Source organism: Myotis daubentonii, chromosome 2 (genome assembly GCF_963259705.1).
Source record: "Myotis daubentonii chromosome 2, mMyoDau2.1, whole genome shotgun sequence".
In the NCBI taxonomy this organism is placed as follows: Eukaryota; Metazoa; Chordata; class Mammalia; order Chiroptera; family Vespertilionidae; genus Myotis; species Myotis daubentonii.
The window spans coordinates 133,442,864-133,458,252 of record NC_081841.1 but is presented as its reverse complement, the minus strand read 5'-3'; the positions used below and the strand labels follow the sequence as shown (position 1 = coordinate 133,458,252).

The window sequence follows — 15,389 nt, the reverse complement described above, 5'->3', positions numbered from 1 at the left end:
ATGTACTAAATACTGTAGGCAATTGTAATGCATTGCACTACAATGTTACAATGTTACAATGTCACTAGGCGATAGGAATTTTTGAGGTCCATTATAATCTTACTAAAGGCCAGGTGCATGAAAACTTGTGCACTAGGAGGGTCCCTCAGCCCAGCCTACCCTCTCTCACAGTCCAGGAGCCCTCAGGGGATGTCCTACTGATAGCATAGGCCACAGTCTGGCCTCCCTCTGTGGGAGGCGACCACCTATCGGGAAGGCGCCACCCTCATCACACCACTGCTGCTGCCACTGCCGGCACCTCGGCTGCAAGGTCTGAGCCCCGGGCCTAGCAACCACCAGGGCTCACAGCTGCCTGAGCCCACGGCTGCCTGAGTCCCGGGCCTCGCAGCCACTACCATGGCTGCCTGCCCTCAGCCCTCACCAACACCACCATGGTTGCCTGCCTTCGGCCCTCGCAGCCACTGCAGCTTTGTCAGGAAGGATGTCCAGAAGACATCCGCTCTAATTAGTATATTGCCCTTTTATTAGTATAGATAAGACCACCATCCTTATGTGAACTTTCATTGACCAAAAAACATGGTTATGTGGCACATGACTGTAAACTCAAAACAGCACATGTTCAGTTCATGAGCATCTGCACTCATGATGAGAAAAGAGCATTCAAGGTGGACATTATAAAGCTATTTTGAAGGGAGCTTTTATTGATTTGCTATACTGAAAACACTTTTACTTATGTACTTTTCAAATTTCAATATGTTTGTAGATTACAATAAGATGCTAAAAAGCCAATATGCCTATCAAATGATATGTTTGGCCATTTCCCTCAATAACCATCATACTCTTGTCCTGGCGGGTTGCTCAGTTGGTTGGAGCATAAAAAGGTTGTGGGTTCAATTCCTGGTCAGGGTGCATACCTAGGTTATGGGTTCAACCTGAATGAGGTGCATACAGGAGGCAACCGATCAATGTTCCTCTCTCTCTCTCTCTCTGACCCTCTCCCCTTTCTTTCTCTCTCTCTCTCTCTCTCTCTCTCTCTCTCTCTCTCTCTCTCTCTCTTTCTCAAATCAATAAACATATCCTCAGGTAAGGATTAAAAATCCTACATAATAAAGTGGTAATATGCAAATTGACCATCACACCCTCACACAAGATGGCCGGCAGGGGAGGGCAGTTGGGAGCGACCGGGCCTGCAGGGGAGGGCAGTTGGGGGCAACCGGGCTGGCAGGGCAGCAGTTAGGCATCAATCAGGCTGGCAGGGGAGTGGTTAGGGGGTGATCAGGCGGTCAGGCTGAAGTGGTTAGGGGCAAACAGGCAGGCAGGCAGGCAAGCGGTTGGGAGCCAGCAGTCCTGGATTGTGAGAGGGATGTCCAACTGCTGGTTTAGGCCTGATCCCTTGGGGGATAATAATCCCCCAAGGGGTCCCAGATTGAAGAGGGTGCAGGCTGGGCTGAGGGACACCCCCCCCCCAGTGCACGAATTTCGTGCACCAAGCCTCTAGTAAATAATAAATAATCATCATACTCTTTATGGATTTAAAGGAGCAAGGGATTTTCTTAGGCCTGTCTTTCCCATCAGCTATTAAATCAACTTTACTAGAAATGAGTTCTGGTAGAAAGGTGATCATGTTAGATACTTATTTTCTACAGACCTGAAAGGATATTTGTCCCTTCCACCCTTAGGAATCATGGCCTTGCTGACACCTTGGTTCTAGACTTCTAGCTTCCAGGACTAGGCGCAGATAAATTTCTGTTATTTTAAGCCCCTCAGTTTGTGGTCCTTTGTTAGGGCACCCTTAGGAAAATAATACAGAGGCAAAGCAGCTTGTCACTGCTAACAGAATCACCCTGCGTTAGTGGCAGGGCCTGAACCAGGGCACGCTCCCCTGATGCCCAATCCAACCACGTAACTTCGCCATGCCACTTGAACTGTGAGACCCTGTCCCAAGAATGATGTCTTCTATTATGTTTTGGGCAGCACCCAAGGTCACTTTAGAGCTAAGGACAGAATCTAAGCTTCTGCTTTAAATCACCCACATCTACAAAGAACCTCATTTTCTATGAGGTCCTTATTTTAATATTTTTCCTACTTAACTCTAGAAATTTCAAAAAGAACAATGTTTGGGATATGACATCAAATATTTAATGAAGATATATTACGTGCTAGTTAAGAGTTCTTATATATTATTTCTAATCTTCTCAATTGTAGGACATAGATATTGCTATCCTTGTTTTACATATAAAAAAACTGAGGCCCAGAGAGATTAAGTAATCCTCCAAGATCACTAGCTCCTAATGGATGAGCTCAGATTTCTTTCCACACATGATCTCTTGCTGAGTAAGACGTTCACATAAAAAGTTGTATTACTGGTAGACCTAGTGCTTGCTTGTATCTGCAGAGCTTTGGCTGTTGTTCACACAAAGTCCTTATGAGCAGGGCAGCGATACCCATTGTGTGTTGTTGTCATGCACAAACAGGGCAGATGGCAATATACGAGAAAACACGCAGCAATGTAATGACTGATTGCTACCTAATTTTTCCCTTTCAAGCAGGCTTTTGGATTTCAACCTGTTCTGCTATAAAATCAAGTGGTTTCTTAGATGCCTAGAATCAGGTTGCAAATTCAACTAGCAACTAAACATGAGCCCACCTCTACAAGACCTATAGTACCCAGCTCATAACTCTGCTGACCACTGGGATTCCAGTGTGTTTGTAATGTCACCTACAGCCATACATCTGTGAAAGGACACTTCTGGCCAAGAGAACACTGGCTCTGACAGTATCATTGAACATTTATTGAGTGTCCAATATTAAAGGTATAAAAATGCGACATAATCACTCCCTTCAAGGAGCTCACAATTTAATAGAAAACAAATAACTACAATATAACCTAAGTAAAACAGAGGTGTGAATATACTGGTTTTTAAATCTGTCAGAGGCTAGCTGCTGAAGTTAGTCATCAAAAGTTCATTTTTTGTTGTTTGTATGTAAAATCATACAATAATTAAAGAATTACGAAACAAGAATAAACTGTTTCATGTACTCACAACTGTAAACCTACTTTTGCCCCACCCTGCATAATAAAAGTATATATTAGTACAAGAATTCACACGAGCACCCTATAGGAGCCTCAATCATGCTGCAACCACCGGCAAGATGGGAACCATCTCCATAGAAGGCACCCAACTGCCTCTGTGCCCAACTGTTAGGTCAGGGACTGGCTAAACAAGAGCCAAGAGTGGGCAACAGAAAAATATGTATGGGGGGAAAGGCGCTATCAAGGAATGAGAGCTCTGATTCACTGCTTTGTTCACATCCAGTCCACCTCCCCCATCTTTCGCTGGCGTCTGTTCGGGAAATGCAAAGTAGCAAAGTTATAATTAGCTCAAGGAAAACATAATTAAGGAAATAGAGTTCCATAAAGTTAGAAACTAAAATGCATTTTATTATTCCTTTGAGTGTGTGTTACATGTGTAATTGTTTTTCCATCAATGAGAACCAAGTCTATTATGATACTTCACTTAACTACAAACAATTATTAAGTTGTCATAATTCAACTTAAAATACAGCATATGGAAAAGAATTAAAATTACATGTTGGACTTCCTAGCAAAAAAAAAAAAAAAAAAGAAAACCAGCCAACACCTTGCCCTTTGAAGATTTCCTGGCAGTATAACACTTTATATGTAATAACGTAATTTCATTGCTAATGTTTGAGTCCATTTTTTATTTTATAAAATCTGTCTCCAAAGAAAAGTTAGGAATTTTCCTATTAACATTTTGTAAGACTCCCAAGTCCTATATATTACTTTTCTAAGCAATTTTTGGACTTTCCTACAAGGACTCACAAACAAGCACTTTGAATCAGCACATGGTAATATTATGGTTCAATTTCAGAAACTTCTGAAACTATGTTCGCTTTGTATAATTTACATTGTTCACTGTATTTTGACAATATTTTATTTAAAAAGAGTGGAAATAGAAAAGTAAAAGTTAATAGTGGCAGTTAATATTAAGCAGATATTAACAGTGAAGAGTAGATATTCTCTAAATTTAATGAAATTAACACTAGATGGAAATCAATGTGCATGCTGAAAGATGTGAAACTTTTAGTATCAATTGGACACTGACTGGACTTAAGCTGGTTGACTGTAATTTTCAGATGTGATGAAACAGAAATAAATTAAAGAATATCTATAATGAATTAAAATCATGTCATCTAAGAAGAAATATTCTATAATTTTTAAAAATATCTGGGAATGGAATGAACATTCCAACTCAAACCCTTCTATAGGACAGCATTATTTCACCCAGCTCAAATGTCACCATCTCTGGGAACCCTCTCTCTACTCCTCAGACTATATCCATAGTTCCTTGCTGGGTCCTATATCCTTTACAGTCTATACCCACAAAATTATCGGTTGGCATCTTAGTCACTATACTGTGAGCCCCTCAAAGATAGACACGATCTCACTGATCTTCCTATCAGACGGCCAATAAATGTTTGATGAAGTGTTTCATGCCACAGAAAATACACGCTCCGCGGGCATGCTTTTTTTCTAACCTTGCCACTTTCTCCATAAAAAAGGGGACGTTCTTCTTCCATATGGATTCAGTCCTGTGCAGTCCCTGAGGAAAAAGCATCCGTATGTCAAATGACACTAGGCAGGTTAAAACTACTGCTAATTAACAGAAAAAATAAGCTGAGCTCAAATATGGTGAAGAGAAAATAAAGGAATTAAGTTTTAGGCATGGGAGTTAACAGCTGTAACACTCCAAAGGTGTGTTAACTGCTCTGGAACTACCACATTGCTTCTTACGGGAATCCTCCTGCTGAGGTGTGAAAAGCAACCCCAGGATAAACACAGATTCTTAAATCTAAAAGGAAATAAATAGAAAATTTTCATTTCAGAGTTAACTTTCTGTAGATAAAGAAAAATAAACTTAGACCTTGTTCAAACTTTCCCTGGGATTGGAAAATTCCAAATCACTATGATCAGCAGACTTATCAATTCTCAGCTCCACTGAGAAATATACGATTTACTAAACTGGGGGGAAAAGGTAGCGGGGGAGGGTAGATAATGAATGAAAAGGATGAAACGATGAATGAACATGGCTTCGATATCCTAAACTTTAACAAAAAATCTAAAACAACAGCCATCAAGTATGTAGCAACAGTACTGCATGTCCCTGCCTTAGCCATCTTCACAATATTTTCTACCACATAGAAGTAACAGCAGAAGCAGAATATATGCACCATGTCCATGATTCAATCATTACAAGTCAACTATCTTGTCACTAAAGATGAAAAAAAAAAAAAGGCAATTTAATGAGCCCTGGCCAGTTTTCTAAGTGGTTAGAGCATCGGCTCACAGACCAAAGAGTCTTGGGTTGGATTCCTGGTCAAGGGCATGTACCTTGGTTGCAGGTTCCCTAGCCCCAGTAGGGGCGCATGTGGGAGGCAACCAATCGGTGTGTCTCTCTCACATGGATGTTTCTCTCTCTCTTTCTCCCCCTCCTCCCTCCCTTCCACTCTCTCACTAGAAATCAATGGAAAAAATATCCTCCAGTGAGGATTAAACAAAAAGCAATTATATTTAAAAATGTTGATATTTCTGATTTAAGTTGGATTATATTTACTCAAATACAATCCATATTTCAAGTACTAAAATGAGAACATTTTATTTAATATTATCTACAAGTAACCAAAATAAGGTCAAGCTTTGCCCTGGCCAGGTGACTAAGTTGGTTGGAGCGTCCTCCCATACATCGAAAGTTAGTGAGTTCTATTCCCAGTCAGGGTTTATAGGGGAAGCAACTGACTGAAGTTTCTCACATTGGTGTCTCTCTCTCTCTCTCTCTCTCTCTCTCTCTCTCTCTCTCACCCTTCCTCTCTAAAATCAATAACAACATATCCTGAGGGAGGATTAAAAAAGTAATAATGAGGTCAAGTCTTAAAGGTGTTCCTTATTGATATTTTATATGCCCTTAAGGATACTGTTAAAATGTTGTTTTCCTCAGCTATAAAAAGATCTCTCAGAATATAAGGAATAATATATTCAGAACACTTATAACTCAAACCATGGCAATTGATACAAAGATTACTTCTAATGTTTGGAAAAGATACGCTTGCTTTAAAAGGATCACTTGGACTTTTCTTATAAATTTACTAGAGGCCTGGTGCATGACATTCGTGCACTTGGGGCGGGTGGGGGGGAAGGGGGGTCCCTCACCCCGGCCTGTGAACTCTCACAGTCCCTCTTGCAGTCCAGGAGCCCTCGGGGGGTGTCCGACTGATGGTGAGCCTAAACCATCAGTCCGACATCCTTAGCACTGCCGCAGAGGCGGGAGAGGCTCCCACCACCACAGCTGTACTCGTCAGCCATGAGCCTGGCTTGTGGCTGAGCAGTACTCCCCCTGTGGGAGTGCACTGACCACCAGGGGAAGCTCTTGCATTGAGCATCTGCCCCCTGGTGGTCAGTGCGCATCAGAGCAACTGGTCGTTCCACCGTTTGGTTGATTTGGATATTAGCCTTTTTTATATATATATATATATCCTATCTAATAAAAGAGAAAAATGGTAATTGGCGTACGACGATACCCTTTTCATTGGCTAATCAGGGCTATATGCAAATTAACTGCCAACTAAGATTGGCAGTTAACTGCCAACTAAGATTGGCAGTTAACTGCCAACAAGATGGCGGTTAATTTGCATATGTAGGCACAATGCAGGGAGGCGAAAGGGAAAGCAGGAAGAAGCCCCCTGCCACTGACAGTGATCGGAAACCCAGGGGGGAGCTAAGAGCTGGGGGGCAGGGCAAAGGCGGCCCTGGGGCCACCTTTGCCCTGCCCCCCAGCCATGATCGGAGAATCAGGTGCCTTTTCTGCCCTGGCCAGCGATAGCAGGAAGTAGGGGTGGAGCCAGCGATGGGAGCTGGGCACGGTCGAAGCTGGCAGTCCCAGGAGCTAGGGGTCCCTTGCCTGGGCCTAAAGCGGAGCCCACGATCGCGGGGCCGCTGCAGCTGCGGGTCCCCGCTGCCCGGGCCGGACGCCTAGGCCAGAGGTGTTAGGCCTGGGCAGGGGCGGAGCCTGCAACCGCGGGGAGCTGGGGGTCCTCTGCCCAGGCCTGACACCTCTGCCGGAGGCCTCAGGCCTGGTCAAGGGGCCGATCCAGTGATTGGTGATCGGAGGGTGGGGGGTCAACTCCTCTGGCCGAGGCATCAGGCCTGGGTGGGGGGCGGAGCTGGGGATTGGGGGGATATGATGGTCCCCTTGCCCAGGCCTGAAGCCTGGGTCAGAGGCATCAGGCTTGGGCGGGGGGGTGGAGCAAGCGATCAGAGGGAGATGGGGGTCCCCTGCCCAGGCATGATTCCTGGGCCAGAGGCCTCAGGCCTGGGCGGGGGCCAGAGCCAGTGATCAGGGGGAGATGGGGGTCCCCTGTCCAAGCCTGACACCTCTGGCGGAGGCGTCAGGCCTGGGCAAGGGGCCGATCAGGCGATCGGAGGGTGATGGGGGTCAACGCCTGAGGGCTCCCAGTATGTGAGAGGGGGCAGGCTGGGCTGAGGGACCCCCCCACACACACACACACACACACCCAGTGCACGAATTTCGTGCACCGGGCCCCTAGTATATATATTTCTTTATTGATTTCAGAGAGGAAGGGAGAAGGAGAGAGAGAAACATCAATGATGATAGAGAATCATTGATTGGCTGCCTCCTGCACACCCCCCTACTGGGGGTCGAGCCCGCAACCCAGGCATGTGCCCTTGGCCGGAATCGAACCTGGGACCCTTCAGTCCACAGGCTGACGCTCTATCCACTGAGCCAAGCCAGCTAGGGCTTAGCTTTTTATTATATAGGATAAAGCTAGATCTGGTTGTCAGTGTGGAAAGATAATTTCATATTCCTAGATAATAGGATAATAGACAAACTTTTCTATTAATTTGCAAGTGCTTTAAGAGAAGGCACCATGACTCTTTTACTGCTATAACCACCACAAAGTAGAATGCAATGTATTCATTGAATACAGCTTTTTGAATATTGGATACTAACTATATCGGAAATTCTTCTATTTTTGCCTCATCCTAACCGGAAATACTTTTTCCATATCTGCCCCAACTTTATTGAATAAAAATTAGAGAAGAGGAGAGGGATGAGAATAAAGAGAAAGAGAAGAGAATGGAGAGGAGGATTCAAAGGCAAAAAATTGAAATATAGAAAGAGGACCAAAGTAGAGATGTGACTGCCCTCATTGTTAAACTTGAGACCACCTTCCTGGTAGAAGGGAAATCTTGCTAATATGCCAAATCACAAAAAACCATATCCAGGTTTTTGTTTGTTTGTTTGTTGTCGTTTCCACCTCATCCCTGTACCATTGCAGATAGAGATTTATTTTAACTACTGTATATGTTGGTTTTTTTAAAGAGGAAAATAAATAGCTTTTTTTCAGTGTCTTTTAGAAATTTCAAGAATAGTAACACATTAAAAATTAGAATGATGAAAAATGAGCCATTCTGTTTATTTGATAAGACATAATTGCATCTAGGCATAAGAAAATTATCATCTTCAAATAAAAACATTCAGTTGAATTCAATTAACATAATTTCATTTTTGTTGATCAAAATTCCCAATATACTTAGGTATCCAATATACAAAAATGATTCAAGATTATTATTTTACAGTACTGTGAAAACATATTGAATCTTCTAGCATTGTGAAAAATGCCTTTTTAAAAAACATTCCAATGTGATACGAACACATAGAAGAAACAGAGAAGGAAAAGAATATACCACCTTGCAACTTTAATAAAGTCATTATTTACCTGAGAAAAATACAATTTAAAAATTATATCAGCTCTATTATTTGAAAGTCAGCAGTAGAGGTACTCAATTATAAAAAAACTAATATTGTAAAATATAGCTTCTAGATATTATACTTTATAAGTTTTGGGAGCAGGCTTCAACAATCCAGACAATGTAACATGAAAAAACACATACTAAGAAAGTTTAATCTACAGTATTTCAACATAGAAAATTCAAAGGAAACCATCTGGAATGTGAAAAAAGCAAAACTTTCAAATTTTTGGAACAAAGTATAAAAAATATCTTTATGATTTCAGGGCAGGGAAAGATTTCTTAAATAAGACACAAAACAAAAGCATAAACCACAAAGAAAAGACCAATAAATTTTACTACATTAAAGCTTAAAATTTTGGCATAATAAATGACAAAATGAACAAAAGGGAAAAATGTGATAAGGAACAGGAAAAGATATTTTCAACACATATAACTGATAGCTGACAAAGGGTGAGCACCCAGAATATGTAAAGAACACTTCAAAATCAGTAAGAAAAAGACAATTTAGAAATGGGCAAAGGATACAAGCAATTCCCAGAAGAAATTAATAAACATATAAAAAGATGCTCAAATTCACCATGGAATTTAAGATGGAAATGCAATCACAATGAGTTAGATCTCATCCATCAGATCTTCAAAATTAGAGAGGAAAAATACCTAGTGTTGGTGAGGATGCAGACCAAAAGACACTTCAACTGCTGGAAGGCAAACTGATATAATAACTTTAGAGAGCAATCAACAATGCTGCCTTTCAATCTTTTTGATACATATATGTAGTTGAAACAAAAGTTTCATAAAATCTTACCCTTACTACATGAGATGCTTATATCTTCTTTTGTATTTTTTCTATTTTATTCTATTCTACCCTGTTTTATCTTATCTTTCTCTATTTCATTTTTTTAAAACATACTCAGCCCACTAAAATAATTTCAAGATCATTAATAAGTCATGTCTTGTAATTTGGGAAACAATGGTCTAGAGAAACTCTAGAGCAGCGGTTCTCAACCTGTGGGTCACGACCCCTTTGGGGGTCGAACGATCCTTTCACAGGGGTCGCCTAAGACCATCGGAAAACACATATATAATTACATATTGTTTTGTGATTAATCACTATGCTTTATGTTCAATTTGTAACAATGAAAATACATCCTGCATATCAGATTTACATTACGATTCATAACAGTAGCAAAATAACAGTTATGAAGTAGCAACAAAAATAATTTTATGGTTGGGGGTCACCACAACATGAGGAACTGTATTAAAGGTCGCGGCATTAAGAAGGTTGAGAACCACTGCTTTAGAAGGTCAAAATTAGATGCTCAAGGGCCAATGTTTCAAGTTTTGGCAAGAGTAATTTTCTAAACTAAATATACATCAACTAAGATAATCTTTTGCATGACATTTCTTATTTTGGTTGTTTTCCTAAGTGTGTATAGTTCAATAATTTATTTCCAAGTTATCCCTCTTTAGGACAGATAACTTCTTATTCTTATATACTCTATTTCAAGATTTTTCCTTACACTCTTAATAACTACACGGTTGAATACTATTGGACAAGCAGACAATCTTTCGATGATTGAACATGGTAATATATACATTCTGAATCCTCTCAAAGAACAGGTCAAATAATTCACTTCCCTGTATAAAGCATATACAAGGCAGTCTCTGCACATTATTGTTGGTAAAGCAATCACTATTAATCAGTGTGTCTGCTAATATGACATGTCATTATGGAATAAAATTTGGTTAGGCCTATGTGGTTCATTCAGAAGTCTCTAAGAGTGATAATTTAATACCTTAAGCCTGACATAATACCAATCTTTAACACAGTTTCAAATAAAGAAAAGCAATGACCATGCTGGAAAACAACGTCACAAGTCATACACAGAGGGACATTAAGAAGCAATTGCAAAGTGTAGTAAAATGTAAAGAAAACATACAAATTTTTTCAACACATCAGTAGTATACCTTTGGCTAGTCTCTTCCATTTAAGAGCCCAGTCTCTTAACTTGATGTGCTGAGTTAAACTGTAAACCTCGAATAACTTGAACTCAATTAAAAAACATTTGTTTTACCTGTATATTATAAAAGATGATTACACTTGCTTTAATGGTCATAGTATGAGTCCCCATGAAAGACATAGTAGAGAATGGCAAGGGACATTTTCTCCCAGAAAGACAATTAATTTTAAAAACCAGTTCTCTGCCATAAATATCACCTTCAGTTTACCCTCCAAACCCACAGTAACCATGCTGTTAAAACTACAACCCATATGTACACTCCCAGTCCCCTTTCTCTGCTCTCTTTTTTCATTTTTTCATAGCACTCATAATTTTCTAGCATTAAATAAATGTTTATTGTTAATCATTCTTGGCTAGAACGTAAGCTCCAGAAGAAAAGAAATCATTGTCTATTATGTGCACTGACATATCCAAACACCTAGCCAGGATCTGATACCAAGCAGTAACTCAAATGTTTGTTGAATGAATGAATGAATCCAAGTTGAGAGTTTAGTACAGAATATTTCTGAAGACAGTCAAATTTCAATTTCAATTATAGATTTAACAAATATATACTGAGATCTGATTATGGAAGAGACAGATCATATCATATCAGATCGTGGTAGTGCCCAATAGAGCAACTTAAGAGCAAGAGCAGCAGCTGCTGTAGAAGAGGCAGCTACCTCCATGAAGTGATGGCAATTGTTTTGCGGCTGGAATGAAGTTGGGTGCTGTGCAGATTTGGGTGGAGGGGGAAAGTAAGCTTTGAACATGGACGAAATAACGAATGGATAGGCTCTAGGGTTGAGGAGTCCCATACCAACAATGAGGCCTGCATGGTGGGAGTGGGGTGTGCAAGAACCTATTCCAATCGATAACATGTACATACTACCTAGCGCCCTGGAGAACAGAAATCACATTTCACCAGGAGAACTCAGATTCTCTGACAGTGCCGCTTCTGCTGCAGCCCCCAGATGCCTGCATCAGCGCATCCTGTACGACTGCAAGGCACGCAAAGTTCCAAGCAGCCCCAGGAGCCACGCAACCGACTTAAGCACCACGGCCCAGGACGGTAAAGCCACCAGCAACTCCGTGCCAGCAGGTGCGAAGCCGGGAGGCCGAGGCCGCACAGGCATGACTGTCTCCGCCCGGCTGGGACAGAGCGTCTCGCAAAGCGCCATTGGTGAGCCGACCACCTCCATTCAGCTGGGATAGAGATCAAGGGCCCAGCGCGCACCGGGCAGCTCCCGGGCAGGCATTCTGACACAGTCGTGGGCTGGAACTGTTCCAACGTTTTATGTAATTTCCCAGAGAACAAAAGCAAAAAGTTCACTGTGAACTCGCCTTCCAATTCAAGTAGGAAGTTCCTGTTGGGCCCAGGCTGGGCTCTTGGAAAGTTATCTGCCTCTGAAAATCTCCATTTCCGGGTCTGAGAGAAGCAATGATCTTCCCGCTTAAAAATAAAGATTTAGAGCGATGTCTCCCCATCCCTCCCACATCAGTTTCGGAACAGCTTCGCCTAGCTTGGTCCAACTTGCTCGTTATCCCTCCATTCTGGCCCAAATGCTGAAGGCACAAGGAGCTAGTGAGCCGACTGGGGCCTGGACCTCGGGAGCCAGAGTGGAGGCCACAGAAGCGAACACATAGTAGCCGACGCGGGCCGGCGCGTGGGAAGGGACAGGGGAGCTCAGGCCGCCCCCCCCCACCCCCCGCCGGGCTGGCCCACGGCCCGGAAGTCTCGGGCAGGCGACACCACCCGGGTCACGTCCACGCCGGCCTAGACCAGGTCCGCTCCCTCCGCCCGCAGCGTCGCGCATGCGCAGCGCCGCCACGGCGGCTGGCGGGTGGGTGTGCAACCCCGGGCCCCGCGCCCAGCCCCCGCTGGCGGGTGTGCGCACGCGCAGCGATGCCGGGTCCCGAGGCCTGGGCGGCGGTGCAGCCCGCGGCCGGCGCCTGGGCCCCGCCAGCGCAATTGCGCTCGCGGGAGGTGGGCGCGGCTGGGGGTTCAGAAGCTGCTTCAGAGCCGCGGCATCGTCCCGCAGCGCGGGCAGCGGGGGCGGCGGCACCGCCCCGGGGACACCCGAGACTGGCCCGCTGCAGCCCGGCCCTCCCCGGCTCGGCGCGCCTCCCCAAGCCCTACCTCAGCGCCGGCCCGCCGCCTCCGCTCCGCCTCCTGCCGCGCCCGCACTGCACCGTCCCGGGCGGGCGCGACGACGTGGCGCCTCCCCTGGAAGCGGCCAGGCCTCGGGATGCGCTCGGGTGCCGGGCGGACCAGGGAGGGGAAGAAAGGGGAGCCCACGCGAGGGGAGGGGGGCCGGGGAAGGCGCCTCGCCCCTCCTCCCGTCTCCGCTGCCCACCGCGCTCCCCGCTCCTCCTCGCCCACCTCCCCTCCTCTGGAGCCGCCGCCGGGGGCTGGACACCGCCTCCCGCCCGCGCCCACCTCTGCCTTTTCTCCGGAATTCCCCTGTGGGACACCCCCGCCTTCTCCATGGTTCCGGTGCCCACCGCCCTGGGAGTTTGGAGATGCCCGCTCCTGCGTGTGAGGCGTGTGTGATGCTGCGGGCACCCCGTCTGCCGTCCTGGCCGGCTTCCCTAGGGGTGGTCCCCAGCTGGGATCTCAAGTCGCCTTTTTCTCACGGTCCCGTTGTCGCCCGCTCATGTGGGACAAGCCCTGCACCTTTCTAGTACGAAGGCCGAAATCACGGGGTGTGCTGGGGAGGTGACCCGAGTTCCTTTGGGACCAAGACCTGGAACAGCCGCTCTCCCTTAGTCAGCCGCGGTCATTTCTGTGTGACCCTCACGCACTCCCGCTGCCCTTCGTGCATTTTAGTGACTGCACCACGGCCTTATAATGCGCAGTAATTCCTTCCAGATTACACACTTCCATTCCTGAGCGGATTTTGGTAAAATGCTCCACAACTAATATTATTAGCTGTTCCTGTAAAGTCAGCTGGTTGCTTATCTGCCGGCTTTTCAATGACATAGGTTCCACATTTAAATGATTGACAGAAGTAGGACAGCCAGATAAAATAACAGATTTCAGCCCAGTGGAGTCAGGTCAGTCTCCTGTTTGGTCTGGCTTTTGTCATTTCATTGGGAAATGACATTTCATTGGGAAAGTTCCAGAATGGCTAGCTGCCCTCAGTGTCATTTATATCTACAAGCAAAGCTTACTCCATTGAGCCCCAGAAGGAGACTTGCGTTTATTTGATTGTGCAGGACATGAGTAGGGCCAGAAGTTTGCATGCATGGCATTGCCTAAGGCAAACTTTTCCCCTGAAACCATCAGTTACTCTTTGCCCTTTTAATGTAAACTCTGACATAACCATAACTGGAAGGAAAACTTAGAATTTTTATTTTCAAAAGGAAAATTAGAGGGACCCCCTTCAATAGTACTTACCCAAAAGGAGAGGATGGCCAGAGTAAGAAAAGCAGTCAGAGAGAAGGGGTTATCACTCAACATACCTTCCTTGCAATTACTTGGGATGTTTAAAACTCACTAGATTGTGAAATTCTTGAGGGCACAGATCATGCTTTATTAATTTCTGTACCACAAAATACTTAATAGATGTTTGTGGAATTAATCTATTACATGCCTTTAATTCCTCAAATATGCTTCCACACTACATTAAGAAACTTCAACAGAAACACTAATCCACTGTCTACTCTCATTTTAGTTGGTTTGTGCTAGTTCTGGGCCTGACTGCCTAGATAGCCTGACCTCTTAAGAGTGGTTGATATCAAATCCACAAAGGCTTGAGATTACCTTTTCTCATACCTTGATTCTCCTTCCTCCTTTTTTTATGGCAAAGCTGTATAACACTGAGTCTATATTTAAAACCTAATGACTTCCTTTTCTGTTCAGGAAAAGGCTTGTCCTCTGATCACCTCTATAGGGAGCGGCTATAGGGTTAAGCCTCAGGACTGACCTGTTTGCAAAGCCACAACAAGTCCCATCTTAGAGGGCACAGTCCTCTTAAGCATAATTAGGCTTTACCTCATGATGCTCCCTAGATCTTACCTGGGGAGCTAATGGGCTGAAGGAGGTGCAGCAAGTGCTGCCAAAACAAGTGAAACTCACAAGAACATTGTAACTGTGGTGACCACTACCTTGTTTACCTCTGGCTATAAAATAAAGGCTCAGCTTGCAGTCTGGGTATCTCTCTGTGGTCTCAGTCAGGCATAGGATCCACCCAGACCCAGCTTATTCTCTTCTCTGTCTTTTCTACATCCTTCACCCACCCTACCTCCCCCCCTCAGGCTCACCGAATCCTTGGCTGTGCTGGCACAGCACACACCTCCAGAGTTAAAATTCATCATTAAACAAGTTTAGTTTTCATTAAACAGGAATTGTTTCTAATTCAAGCACTCAAGATCTCTTGTAATTTATCTCTTTATCCAAACTGTTTTGTATTTAAAGCATTTTAAGGGATTTGAGTCACCATTTACAGAGCAAAATTACAGAAAACCACTTTCATACAGAATGTAACGCATCATTTACAAATCAACCTAGTAATAATTTTAGTTGATACTTTTTA

The 15,389-nt window shown here is 44.1% G+C and overlaps 1 protein-coding gene across 7 annotated transcripts in view; it reads right to left on the bottom strand.

The window, feature by feature from the left end:
* The window catches only part of RCBTB2 (RCC1 and BTB domain containing protein 2), a 40,540-nt gene extending 26,921 nt beyond the window's left edge, over positions 1–13,619 (bottom strand). The window contains exon 1 of one of the 7 annotated variants that reach the window (XM_059684654.1): positions 13,292–13,619. Coding sequence is in view for 4 of the 7 variants with exons in the window: in XM_059684657.1 (XP_059540640.1) it covers positions 12,192–12,339 (148 nt within the window). In the remaining 3 variants the exon portion in view is untranslated. Of the gene's footprint in view, positions 1–4,560; positions 4,622–9,428; positions 12,968–12,991; positions 13,206–13,291 lie in introns of those variants that run through there. The other 6 variants (XM_059684658.1, XM_059684657.1, XM_059684649.1 and 3 more) reach the window with 6 other exon arrangements.
* Positions 13,620–15,389: the final 1,770 nt, after the last annotated feature.